This window comes from Rutilus rutilus (genome assembly GCF_951802725.1).
Source record: "Rutilus rutilus genome assembly, chromosome: 9".
Classification (NCBI taxonomy): domain Eukaryota; kingdom Metazoa; phylum Chordata; class Actinopteri; order Cypriniformes; family Leuciscidae; genus Rutilus; species Rutilus rutilus.
This window is the reverse complement of record NC_140223.1, coordinates 15,847,153-15,860,164: the sequence shown is the minus strand read 5'-3', so window position 1 is coordinate 15,860,164 and position 13,012 is coordinate 15,847,153. Positions and strand designations below refer to the sequence as shown.

The 13,012-nt window shown below is 35.7% G+C and overlaps 1 protein-coding gene across 3 annotated transcripts; it reads left to right on the top strand.

The window, feature by feature from the left end:
• The first annotated feature begins 445 nt into the window (after positions 1 to 445).
• Positions 446 to 11,743, top strand: pou2af1 (POU class 2 homeobox associating factor 1). 3 transcript variants are annotated; one of them, XM_084419309.1, is made up of 5 exons: positions 446 to 555; positions 6,349 to 6,464; positions 9,195 to 9,237; positions 9,312 to 9,583; positions 9,678 to 11,743. In XM_084419309.1, the coding sequence occupies exons 3-5, from the start codon at positions 9,198 to 9,200 to the stop codon at positions 9,996 to 9,998; spliced, it is 633 nt and encodes a 210-aa protein (XP_084275435.1). In that variant the 5' UTR covers positions 446 to 555; positions 6,349 to 6,464; positions 9,195 to 9,197; the 3' UTR covers positions 9,999 to 11,743. The 3 variants fall into 3 exon arrangements, with proteins under 3 accessions (XP_084275435.1, XP_084275433.1, XP_084275434.1); XM_084419307.1 differs by lacking the exon at positions 446 to 555 and adding an exon at positions 1,343 to 1,580; XM_084419308.1 differs by lacking the exon at positions 446 to 555 and adding an exon at positions 1,434 to 1,580 and having other exon boundaries at positions 9,387 to 9,583.
• Positions 11,744 to 13,012: the final 1,269 nt, after the last annotated feature.

The window sequence follows — 13,012 nt, the reverse complement described above, 5'->3', positions numbered from 1 at the left end:
TAAGACTCTTTCCTTTCATCCTTCACCGATACGCTCGACACGTCTTCAGTGAAGCTGAACCTAAAACCTAAAGTAACTGAACTTGTAAACTAGGATGCCTGAAGCAAAGCTGTATTCGTTTCATCGCTTCCTCTTTTCTTTAGTCACAACTTTCAAAAATAAACTGACATATGTGATTTTAACATTACACAGCGCCTACAAAGACATGGTTGTAAAGGTATAGACAACAGTTCTAAAGGTCAAGACCTTATTTCCTCACCTGACAGACCTCATTGACTCTAGGTTGAGCTCGTAAAGATATCTCAGTGCTTTTACCTACAGAACTTCACAAGGTTTCATGCTGTACTCGAAAATTTGCAGTAGAAAGAAAAAAAAGTTTCTTCAAAAACTTATGTCCACTGAGGCCTATTGAAAATTGCTTCTTTTGCATTGAGCCCACACTGTAGTTTGCATTAGAGAATGCTTTCATGCATTAACCGTTGGCACTGTGTTGTATCTCATTTACACTTTGTTTCTCATTTAGAAGGAAGATCTGTCTTCTCACACAGGGGTGAAGTAAGTATTTTTAGCTTTTTGACTTTTTCCTCTCACTAATATGCCGTTTCCAGAGGCTGCTTCAAATATTGATGAGCTGAGACCTTTGAAAATGCCTTAAGTTAAGTGTCAGCTTTATTTGAGCTCTAACTGTGCAGTGTGAAGTGATTACATTAGTACATTCCAAGCAGATGTATTTTGTTATTTTGTTATAAAAAGCTGTTCCTTGTTTTTGTTGCTGAGATGTGTGATTGTTTGTGTAATAATAGAAAGAACTGAGCTGAGAAAAGGAACATGATGAGTTTCATGGCTTGAGTGGTCAATGAAGCTCAAAGTGCGTGCAGGTGTTTCCTTTAACACTAATAAATTGACTAGCGTGGCAGTTTCAGATAGCGTACATCAATTCTCAGCAGCCTAATTTTGGACTCAACTGCACCCAGAAAGAGCAGTAAAGTTAATATAGATCATATATGTTATATAAATGAACTGCCTCTGCATAGTAATCATAAGGCATATTTATCAACAGAGCATGTAATGTAATATTTAAAATAATGGGAGTCTAGAGACATCAACTACATATAAAAAATTAATTAGAAAAAGACATTATTTAATAATAATGATAATAATAAGAATAAATGAGTGCATTTTAAGAGTTTTGGTAATTTTGCTCCTGATCATTAGAAGAAAACAGATTCAAACAGATGTGCCTCGTGGTACATTTCTAATGTGTCCTTGGAACAAATATGAGATAAAGACAAAAGGGGAATTCACCAGTTTACCATAACCCTCTCTGCTTTCATAATAGAGCAGTTATGGACATAGAATCTGTGCTATGCTGAAACTTTAAATTCTGGTAAACTGAATTAATGAGGATAGTGGCTTCCCTTGGTGGTGACATCACTTGAATGCAGTTGCTTTTATAAGGCAGCCCACTCAAGCGACCGCTGTACAATTATGAGATGATCTCAGGAAGTAATAAAAGAGTTTTTGACTTGATATCATAAGAGTTTAGATTGTTACATATCAGAGTTTGCACATGGGAAAATGTAAGTACAATTTCTGAATATCAATACAATTAGATTTGCACATTTCACGTGCATTATGTTGCAGTATGCAAATGTAAAATTATTTACTTATGAAAATGCAATGCACTGCAAAAGCCTGAATCATCAAGAAAATATTCATTTATTCGATTAAATTCAGATGCAAAATCTATTAGCATGTGCTCTCATTACATTATATGGATGGAAGCCAATTGATCGTTGCTGTTTTGGCACATTATCTGTTCTGATAAGTATGATTAATATCTCAGCGTTTGCCTTTTCATCATTCACACGGATTATATAAACACTGGCAGTGATAATTTAACACTGGGGCCTGTTCTTTGGCAGTTTGACAGAAACTCTAAATGTAATTTTGGGTTCATTTTAATATCTTGAAAAATATACTTAATATTTAAGTATCTCATTGATGCTTCATGATTTTTTTTAATCTTATGAGGAATTTTTATAAGCAACATTTCACTCTTCAAATGTTTCTCTTTTGTCCTCCATGAACAAAGCTCCATTACTTTTTTTTGAGGGGATATAAAACATGAATAAATGCAATGTATTATCACATAATAAAGTTTAGACTGGTGCTGTACAAGCTCAAGATATACTTCTAGTGTTGCCATTTTATTGATTTGAAGTCAAATTAACCCCTAAAAGAAGAAAAATGTTACTTGGATGTACTTTGTGCTGAAAGACAGTTAAAGCGTCAGAAGTCAGGGTTATTTTAGGGTTAGTTAACAATAAAATCAACATTAACTGAAAGAAAATTAAATTAAAATATATATTTAATTTCACCTATTACATTTCTCATATTAATTTAGTTGAGTTTGAAGTTCTAAAGTAACTAAAACTAAAAACTGAAACTCAATAGAAACTATAAATACATATTTAAAAAAATAGAAATGACCAAAATTTACAACAAAATGACTAAAACTTTAAAAGTAAAGCGTTAAATATATCAAAATAAAATCTAATTCAAAGTATAGTATCTCAGTTGATACAAAAAATAACAGATGGATGGACTTAGATTAGGGGTTCGTTTTTTTAATTTCCGTTTTTTAATTCCACATGCACTCACTGTGTCTTTGAGATCTTATCTAGTATTAAATGTAAATGAGCAGTATGAACAGCAGCAAATGATTTTACTCGCAAGAATTCAAACGTGGGGCAACCTTTCACATTCAGCTTTAAATTACGAGGTGAAAGCAGATAGGAGGTCATTATTATGTTTATTTTTTCCTGATAGACTGATGGATTACTATACTGACCTCTTTGGAAACATGTGCAACATTTCAGAAACCAGACATACTGTGGAATGGCTTCATCTTGATATGTAAAACCCTTCAATTGCCCTCCTCCTGACAGAAAAGACTTCACAGCTGCATAGCTTCCTCTTTTTCAACTTTTTAAATCCTGCTGTGCTTGTATTGCACAACTGTAGCGGCCTCTTTGCTTTCATTGTTATATACTTAAAGTGACTGTCTCTGTGAATGTTAAAAACTGAATTAGTTTCTGTTGGAAATGCATAAATTACAAATCCCAAACAATGTCTATTCTATGAGAGTGCAGTGACTTACTGAAAGGATTTTTTTTATTGTTTGCAGAATGACAATATCTCAGACATTTATTAAAGAAAAAAAGACCTGACGGTTGTTTTGTCAAGGCTATGGAGAGTTACAGGTGGTTAGATGTCGGCCTGTTCTAACAGAGACCAATGTGTGTTGTGAATCTATGATGAATGGCACAGAACAGGTACATTACTGATGCATTATTTGGTGATTAAACATTGAGACTTTAGCCTTAAGAAGTAACAGTTGTGCGAGAATGGGGTGTGGAGAGTGTGAGAGACTTATACGCAAACAGTGTTTAGCAAACAGGGAAAGCGATATCAGATTTTCACATCAAAGGATCATGTTTGACTCTGAAATGATTGAATCATGAGTCACAAATGTTGACTTAAGAGATGCATTAATTCATTGATTAAATGATACTCAATTTTGTCCTGGGGTGCATAAATGAAATGTCTGGAGCTTTATCAAGGATTTTAAAAATTTTGGGGGAATGAGCACAGTTAGGCAATCAAACATCACCAAACAATCACCTCCTTAAGTACACAGTGTGCACTGCATGCAGCTTTCTTTAGAATTCACTGTTAGCCAGCAGCTGCATCTGTGTAGATTCACGCAACTCAACTTATCATGCCATGCAAAGAACCTGCCTGTTCATGTAAAAAGCAAATATATCTTTGAGATGTACTGTTAGAATCAATCACTTTATGCACTCTTAGAAGAAAAGGTTCTACATAGAGCCTTAAGGGTTCAGATATTAGGGGTTGCCATCATGGGACCATTATGGATTTCATTTTAATGAACTATTTTTGCTTTAATAAATGTTTCATTTTAATTACATTTTATGAATAAAATATCTCATAAACATACTTTATCACTATATAAAAAATGTAAAATAATCTGTTGAACATGAAAGTATTATGCAGTCATTTAAGACATTTATAGAAACTTTTTGGCATAAAGCGTTTTTTCTTCATTGAGTTAAGAACCCTAGGGTTCTTCATGGACATTTTGAGATGAGCTCAGTGCTGGTTGTTATGCATAACTGCATTACTAAGTCATTAATTACTGTAATTGAATTGCTTTTCCCTGATAAGTAAAGTAAGAGATACATTTTTCTGTAATTTAATTACTGTTACTTCTGATGTAATTGCATTAAATATGGTATATAACAATTTTCTATCTTTAATTCTTTTTTTGTGGATTTAACATCAAAATTTTATGTCTAATGTTAAAATGTAACTTTTGAATGTAAAACTAATTTTGAAATTTTTATAATATTCATTTGGAAGAATTAAAAGTAAAGTTTCATTTATATCCTTGTATTGTTTAACTGGTTGAGGTTGATATGGGATTTAGAAAGTTATATATAAGAAGTAATGCAATACATTTGAGAGAGAGTAATTAACCAAAGTTACAAAATAATGATAAAAAGTAATAAATGGTACGGTTCATTGTTAGTTCATGTTAGCTATTTTACTAAAATTGAACCTTATTGGAAAGTGTGATTGGAAAAAAATTGCAATTATTGTAATGTAAAATGATATAATTTAAAGTAAAAATTTAATTTGCAATGAAAAATATGAAATAAAGTTTCCAGATGCCCTTGCATGATGCATCACAATTAATGCATAATAATTTATTAGTAAACTTATGTTTATTTTTATTTTTGTTTTTATATGTACAATACTGTTAAAATGTTTGGGGTCGGTAAGACTATTTTTAAGGAAATTAATATTTTTATTCAGCAAGGACACATTCATTTGATCAAAAGTGACAGTAAAGACATTCATAATGTTACAAAAGTTTTCTATTCCAAAGAAATGCTGTTCTTTTGAACTTTCTGTTCATCAAAGAATCCTGAGAGGATCACAGTTTCCACAGAAATATTAAGCAGCAACTGTTTTCAACATTGATGATAAGAAATGTTTCTTGAGCAGCAAATCAGCATATTAGAATGATTTCTTAAGGATCATGTGACACTGAAGACTGGAGAAATTATGCTGAAAATTCAGCTTTGCCATTACAGGAATAAATTACATTTTAAAATACATTAACATAGAAAACATTTATTTTAAATTATAATAATATTCCAAAATTGTACTGGTTTTAATCAAATAAATGCTTATAAGTAAGCATTGGTAAGCCTTTTTTCAAAAACTTTGAATGGTGTACATTGGGATGTTTATGTTACATTTTATATTTGTGTAATTAATTCAGTTATTTAGCTTTATTTGAGTGTTTTGTGTGAATACTGTGCACCACACAAACTTGTTCAGTTCATGGATAGGCCAGTTTTTATGACCTTCTATTTTTCCACCTGTTTAATGACATGGCCATCGGCATATTCTAAAGTTCAAAGCAGATTTAAGTAGTTCCAGTAAGTTAATATATTAACATTATGTAAGAAAATGATATATGCAGTTATGAACTGTAAAATGTTCAGCCTTCCATAATGCCTAAGACACCCTATTATCACACTTGCTATTTATTACTGTAAATGTATCTGTACGGAGGGGTTGGAACAGATGTTCGGTGGTCACGTTCAAACAATGAATTATATAGTCGTCCAGAAAACAGTGAAACTCCAGTGATACTTCCTTAAAAAAAGGTTCACATGGAGTTTCCTAACATGGAGAGACAAGTGAAAGAATTTGCTCCAGGGTTTCAACACGTCAATTGTGGAGCTGCCAGTGCAGTTCTCATGAAATTTACCATCGCCATGTTCCACCATTATAGCTGAGGCACACGAGGGCACAATAAAATGTTTTGTTTTTTTAAAATGAAAAACAGCCCTGTAACATAGATATTTCTGACTGGCTCCTTTATTTTAATAGATTAGTTGTTAAATTATTTCTGCAAATAACCAGATTTCAGTGTCACTCAGACTTACAAGGTTCACACTATTCACTAATGACTAAAATTGAACAAGAAAGCAAGAGTTTGAGTGATTACTGTCTTACAGTAGCTTTGTACGTCCGATTACACAAAACAAAAAAGACGAAAGGTCCAAATAAAAGAGGTATCTGTTGAGTGACTGAAACTTTCACCACTTTCTGCCCCACCTTGTTTGACTTGGCATGAATAAGACATCCCTACATGTCATGGTTTTTAAAGTGCAATAGGAGTAATAATAGTGCAAATAAGAGTAAAAATTGTGTCACTCATAACGAGGCATGCTCATATTTTCACAGCACTGTCAGAGGCGCCTTCATCCAAGCCGTACCAGGGAGTGAGGGTCAAAGACCCTGTAAAAGAGTTGCTGCGGAGAAAAAGAGGAAATGCTTCCAGAACGACGCCCCCTGGCACAGTAAGAACTACAGCCCACGTGTGCACACACAGGACATATGGTTTTGATTGTACAAACTGTTCAACTTAACATTATCCCATTCATTAATCATTCGAATTTATTTTCTTTATCTAATCCATCCAATGCACAGTGATGCTCTCCAAATGTGAGACCCCTGGAGGATTGAAAACTCATAAATTGATAGGATTGCGAAATATTGCAAAATCAATGTCAGCTTGAATTTTACTAGGCATTACTTAGTGCAAGAAGGCAGGCTCTCCTAACTCCAAGGGGATTTTGTCCTTATATAATCCAGGTGTTTTTCCGTGACAGTTAAACTATTACCCCACATAGCCCGAGGGGTTGGGCATAGGGCCTATGCAAATCCGTTTGTGGATCTGCCAAGAGGCTTGCCTACCCACCTTAAAATTGTACCTGACAACACAACATAAACACACACTGTGCAGCCATTAAATTCTCATAAAAATTAGGTTGCATGTCTTTAGCAAACTTCTTGTGAATCCTATTCGACTCTATGCCATCTTGATTATTTATAAATGCTCTTCAAGCTATTCTGCTGAAGTTTACAACGTGAGTAAGGAATTGCTCCCAAAGTGTTATGCAAAACCACGCACGAGAGCTAGAAATGTGCTTATCTTTGTCTGTTATTTTAGGTTAGCTATAGGTTATCAGTAAGCCAACCCCTCAACATGTTCTCTGCCATTCCACTTTACACCTCTCTCAGTATGGAGATGGGGTTTTTAAGCAGCTTTAACATTATTAGGCTTGGGGCCACAGCAGTAAATGCCTTGATCCAATCTACCAGGTGAAGGTCTCAGACAAAAGTCCCTGTCATCTGTTTAAGTGGGATTTAAGTGGAAACACTTGCCCTGACATGTAAACCATTTTACAAAGGAATATAATTGTGCTACACCTTAATTGTTTTTCTTTTGTGTAAAACAAGCTGGTCGTTATCATTGTTATATACACTGACTTGAAGACGAGTAACTGCATACTTATACTGCTTATTAGATGTCTACTTACCAAATAAGAACAAGTTTGTTGCTCTTTTAATGCTTTCATATTCTTGCTTGGGACTCTTGAGATTCTTCTGTCAAAATTTGACACTAAAAACTTGAGCACACCATATATTAAAAATGATACTGAAGTTTTTAGTGTTTTAAGTGTTTGTTGTAGCCATGTTTCTTTTGGACAATATTCACTGAGATCCCAATCCTGATTGCAGAAAAACAAAGGAAATGGCTCCGGTTTTGGGCAATTCTCATTGAGATCCCAGTCGTGATTGTAGAAAAATAAAAAGGCCATGGCTCCAGTTATTGGCCCCTCAGGGTGGAATAGTTTGAATAGTTGTATGTGTAAAGCAACAATAATTTTTTTTTTATGTTTAATAAAATGAAGTGTAAGAGCAGGTCCCAGAATAAACTATTTTCTAACTACCAAATGTGTGTTAAAATTAGAAACTACATTTCATGCTTTACGTTGTGTCTTTAAGTAGTCTGGCTAATGAGTGACACAAAGACGTGAGCCATCTAACTTACTGTATCATGTATTGTGTGTATTCTGCTTTTACTGAGTATAAGAGCTCACTTCTATAAAGATACTCACTTCTATCAATTCCTGTCCCTCCTCGAATTGTCAAACAATCAAACAACAATCAAACAATAAGACACATTAATAAACTATACAAAATAATCAAATATGTAACATCTATTTTATTTATACAGGTGCTGGTCATAAAATTAGAATATCATCAAAAAGTTGATTTATTTCAAGAATTCAACTTAACAGGTGAAACTAATATATTATATAGACTCATTACATGCAAAGTGAGATATTTCAAGCTTTTATTTGTTATAATTTTGATGATTATGGCTTATAGCTTATGAAACCCACGAAATCAAAATCCCAGAAATTTTGAATATTACATGAAATCACACAGTAACTACACAGTAATACCATGGTCATTGAACCAGGTTTTGGTTCTTTTGGCAGTGTGAGCAGGTGCAAATCCTGCTGGAAAATGAAGTCAGCATGAAGTGCTCTGAAAATGTCCTGCTAGACGGCTGCGTTGACTCTGGATTTAATAAAGCACAGTGGACCAAAGTCCTCTTTTCTGATGAGAGCAAATTTTGGAATCTCATTTGGAAACCAAGGTCCCAGAGTCTGGAGGAAGAATGGAGAGGCACACAATCCAAGATGCTTGAAGTCCAGTGTGAAGTTTCCACAGTCTGTGTTGGTTTGGGGAGCCATGTCATCGGCTGGTGTTGGTCCACTGTGCTGTCCACTCAACGCAGCCGTCTACCAGGACATTTTCAGAGCACTTCATGCTTCCTTCAGCAGACAAGCTTTATGGAGATGCTGACTTCATTTTCCAGCAGGATTTGCACCTGCCCACACTGCCAATAGAACCAAAACCTGGTTCAATGACCATGGTATTATTGTGTAATTACTGTGTGATTTCATGTAATATTCTAATTTTCTGGGATTTTGATTTCGTGGGTTTCATAAGATGTAAGCCATAATCATCAAAATTATAACAAATAAAGGCTTTGCATGTAATGAGTCTATATAAAATATTAGTTTCACCTGTTAAGTTGAATTCTTGAAATAAATCAACTTTTTGATGATATTCTAATTTTATGACCAGCACCTGTATATTATAGCATTATATATATAAAAAAAAAATTAAACAATGTATTATAACTGTTTTTCCATTGTTATTTTTTCAAGCTGATGGTTCCCAACAACACTTTTCCGTCATACACACACGCTGGTAAGTTACATATGAATATTTTTGTTTTTCATTGATTGCGCAAAGATTTTTATGCTCTTATTCCTCTCTAAAAGGGACTTCTAGCTTTGTAGAAGCCAACCAGAGTGGTCTTAATGATTCATTAGTGGATGTCGGTGGGCTTTGCACAGGATGGATTGCCCAGACCACCAGCACATCTGCTCTCCAGCCTTTGAGCCACTGGACTACCCCAGACTGCCAACACCACGACCCTACTATCCCATCCCATGCTGATATGTATGTCCAGCCGATCTGTCCCAGTTACACTGTGGTGGGCCCTTCCCCAATGCTGACGTTTGCGCACACACCTCTCTTCACCAACCTTGCGGTGAGCCACAGACTGATGCAAAGTCACTGCTATTGTTTCAGGGCACTGCTATTGTTTCAGATGCTAAATGGTCTTTTATCTGGTTCCCTCTTAGACGGTGAGCACTTCCAGCTCAGCCTTGCCTCCGGTGGAGATCCCAGACTCCTCCTTGACATACATTCCTTGGGCTCAGCCTTTATCCACCATCTCCAACACCGTCATGCAGTCCCCCTCTGTGCAAGCAGCCCTGTCAGCCTCCCAGCTCTTCCCAGTGCCTCTGACCTTGCCAGTAATCTCACCAGAACCTGAGCCTAGGCAGGTGGAGCCTCCCCAGGCCCCCGAGGGCACTCTGGCCCTTGAGAAACTGCTGGAAGACGACGAGGGCCACAAAGAACCCTACATCTGCAACTCCTCGCTGTTTTCAGAAGACATTTAAGATATTTGTAGATTGGCACTCTTTTTGCGCAGCTTTTTACCAAATCAAGATTTCATGGTGGAGCCAATGTAGTCCTACATTGAATAAGCCCTATCTGAATGAGCCCCAGTATGAGCCCTACATGGGTTTGTCCTTGGGTTCTATGTCGGAACCCATGACAAGTATGGGATAATTCAAATAGGCTGACACAGAACCCATGGACAAACCCATGTAATGCCCATACATCAAGCCTATATTGTGCTTACATTGTCTCCACCATGTAATGTTGGCTGGCTCATGGCCACAAACACACTGTAAAGTTTTAGGAGTGACAACCGCATTGAAATACAGAAGCTTATTTAAATGATCATTTCCGAAATTGCGATGATTGACACTGTGGTAACCATAGCAATATTCTGGCATCTCATGTGTTTGGTATCCACTATTTTTCACCAAAGTAATGTTACAGTGACTAAAGAACTGTAAGGTTCTGCAATTTTAACTAAACCACTGTCAACAGAGACGTTGTATATTGTTTATGCTGGGAAGGCTGCTTAGCAGAGGACTCCTTGCAGTGTTGTCCACTTATAAGCGTTTTTTGGGCTTGTTGTTTGGGCTTGGCTTTTAAAGCGATAAAGTTTATGGGATTAAAGGGAGAGTTCACCCAAGTTTCTTTATTCTGTTGAACACAAAAGATATTTTGAAGAATGTTGGTAATCAAACAGTTGACGGTAGCCATTGACTTCCATACTATGGAAGTCAATGGCTACCGTCAACGTTCTGGTTACCAACATTCTTCAAAATATCTTTCTTTGTGTTCAACAGAAGAAAGAAACTCATACAGGTTTGGAACAACATGAGGGTGAGTAAATTATGACAAAATTTTCATTTTTGGCTAAACTATACCTTTAAGAAAAGTGGGAATTAGCGGGTCACAATATTTTGATGTTATTTTCAATATAAAGCTATTTTGGTCCATTATGTGCTTCTCCTTTTTTTTCCTAGCACAATCTAGCAACGCAAATTGGTCAAGCCTCGTACCTCTTTCCCTGTAGTTTTCATACAAAAGAGAGACTTCTGATGCACATTTAAAAATGTTTTAAAAACTAGTTGTTCAAGGCAGTTACACACTGCATAGAATTTTTCTAAATGCAGTTGTCGCTACCTGAATTTTTCGAGAGCTAATTTGGTTGTATACTTCACTCCTGTAAATTTCTGAACTTTATGTGTACAGAATAGATTTAGCTCCAGTGTACATGGCCAATATGATTTGCTAGGCTGAAACTGATTTTCATTTCACTAACCATTTCAGACAGCATTTTGGCAGTTTTTATCAAAAATGAAATCTGGAAGAAATAACAGATCTGGAAACAATTGAAGGGATAGATTAATGTAAATTTTTGCTGGCTTGCGTAGCTGCAATTTTATGCAATGTAATGTGCAGAATCCTGGCTGTAGCATGATTACAATGGTTAAAATACTAACATTTACAGAGTGCTCTTCCTTGTATACAGTTCACTAAAATGTCAGTTAGAATTAGAAAGGCATCAGTTTTCTGAATGTTGGAGAAATCCCCTGTGGATGTTATCATTTAATCTACCTGTGCCCAAGACCCACATGCTTAGTTGTCTCTAAAGTTAACATGTTCGCTAATGAGATCTGCTCTGTGCATGCTCTACCATGAAATCTGCTTTTTTAGAGCTTCTGTGCATGACATATCTCCCTCAAACGGGTATGACAATAAAGCAAACATGCATTTGCAAGCATTTTAGTAAGTGTGTGATTTGGTGGTGGGGGGAGGGGTTGTGTGTATGTGTGTGAGAATGTTTCTGATGTTTTTTGATTGCTAATTTGGCTTTAAAAGTATATTAAATTAAATTTCAATTCACATTTTTTTGTATAACGCTTTTCACAATACATATCGTTTCAAAGCAGCTTTACAGAAAAATGCTTGTTTCTACATTACAATTTAGAGTAATTTGTTAACAGAGGCAGTGCCAAAGTAATGCCCATTTGTCAAAAATGTACAGTTCTAAGATAATACAAATCATGCAGTTAGCCAATGTCATGTATTCATTTAGGGCGGAACCAATGATCTCATTAAAGAAATGATAACAACATGTGGAAAATGTGGAAGTTGTGTGTTGATTTAGAGTTTGATTCATGAAGTCCTCGCAGGGGTTGGTGTAATCTTTTCACAGGAATAAGTTCATCTGAAATCTTCGTAAGAGGTTGGATCCAAACTGGAGCTGGCGTACTCTCTAGATATGATAGACATCCCGCGGTAGAGACAGAAAAGCAAACGGAAAATAATTAGCATAGCTGTTCACACCATTTCAAGCAAAAGATAATTATGTACATTTACTCTGATATACTGGAGAACAAGATTATGAGGTGCATAATGTGCATGCTTGGCTAAAGAGATTTGTCTTTAATCTAGATTTCAAAAGTCCAGAGTTTTGTGACCTTAAAGAGAGTGATTGTAGGATGATAGAAGATCCAATGCTATCTTACGACCAATTCGTATCCGAATTTGTACGAGTGATTTAAAGGTGGCTAATTCGTACGACCTCACTCGTACGATTTGTCTAAACCCCAGTGATGGGTAGGTTTAGGGGCGGGGTCAGGGGTAGGTCATTCGTACAAATTCATACGAATTGGGAAACTCGTAAAATATGTACGGTTTAGCAAAAATCTTACTAATTCATATGAGTGAGGTCGTATGAATTCGTATGAATTAGCCACCTCGTAAAATTCGTGAGATCGGGTTGGAAGATCCGTTAAATACAAAGGTGCTTAACCATTTAGGGCCTTATAGGTCAGTAGCAATATTTTATATCTTTAACACACTCTGTTAACTTGGATATTTTAGAGATTTTTTAGAGATTAAAGGGATACTCCACTTTTTTCGGAAATATGCTCATTTTACAACTCCCCCAGAGTTAAACAGATGAGTTTTACCGTTTTCGAATCCATTCAGCCGAACTCCGGGTCTGACGGTACCACTTTTAGCATAGCTTAGCATAGATCATTGA

What these genes read in the sequence shown, in the direction of transcription:
- pou2af1 (XM_084419307.1), top strand. An exon ending in GAACGACGCCCCCTGGCACA is followed by an intron (nt 6,465 to 9,194) that starts GTAAGAACTACA and finishes TATTTTTTCAAG; the next exon opens with CTGATGGTTCCCAACAACAC. An exon ending in TCCGTCATACACACACGCTG is followed by an intron (nt 9,238 to 9,311) that starts GTAAGTTACATA and finishes CCTCTCTAAAAG; the next exon opens with GGACTTCTAGCTTTGTAGAA.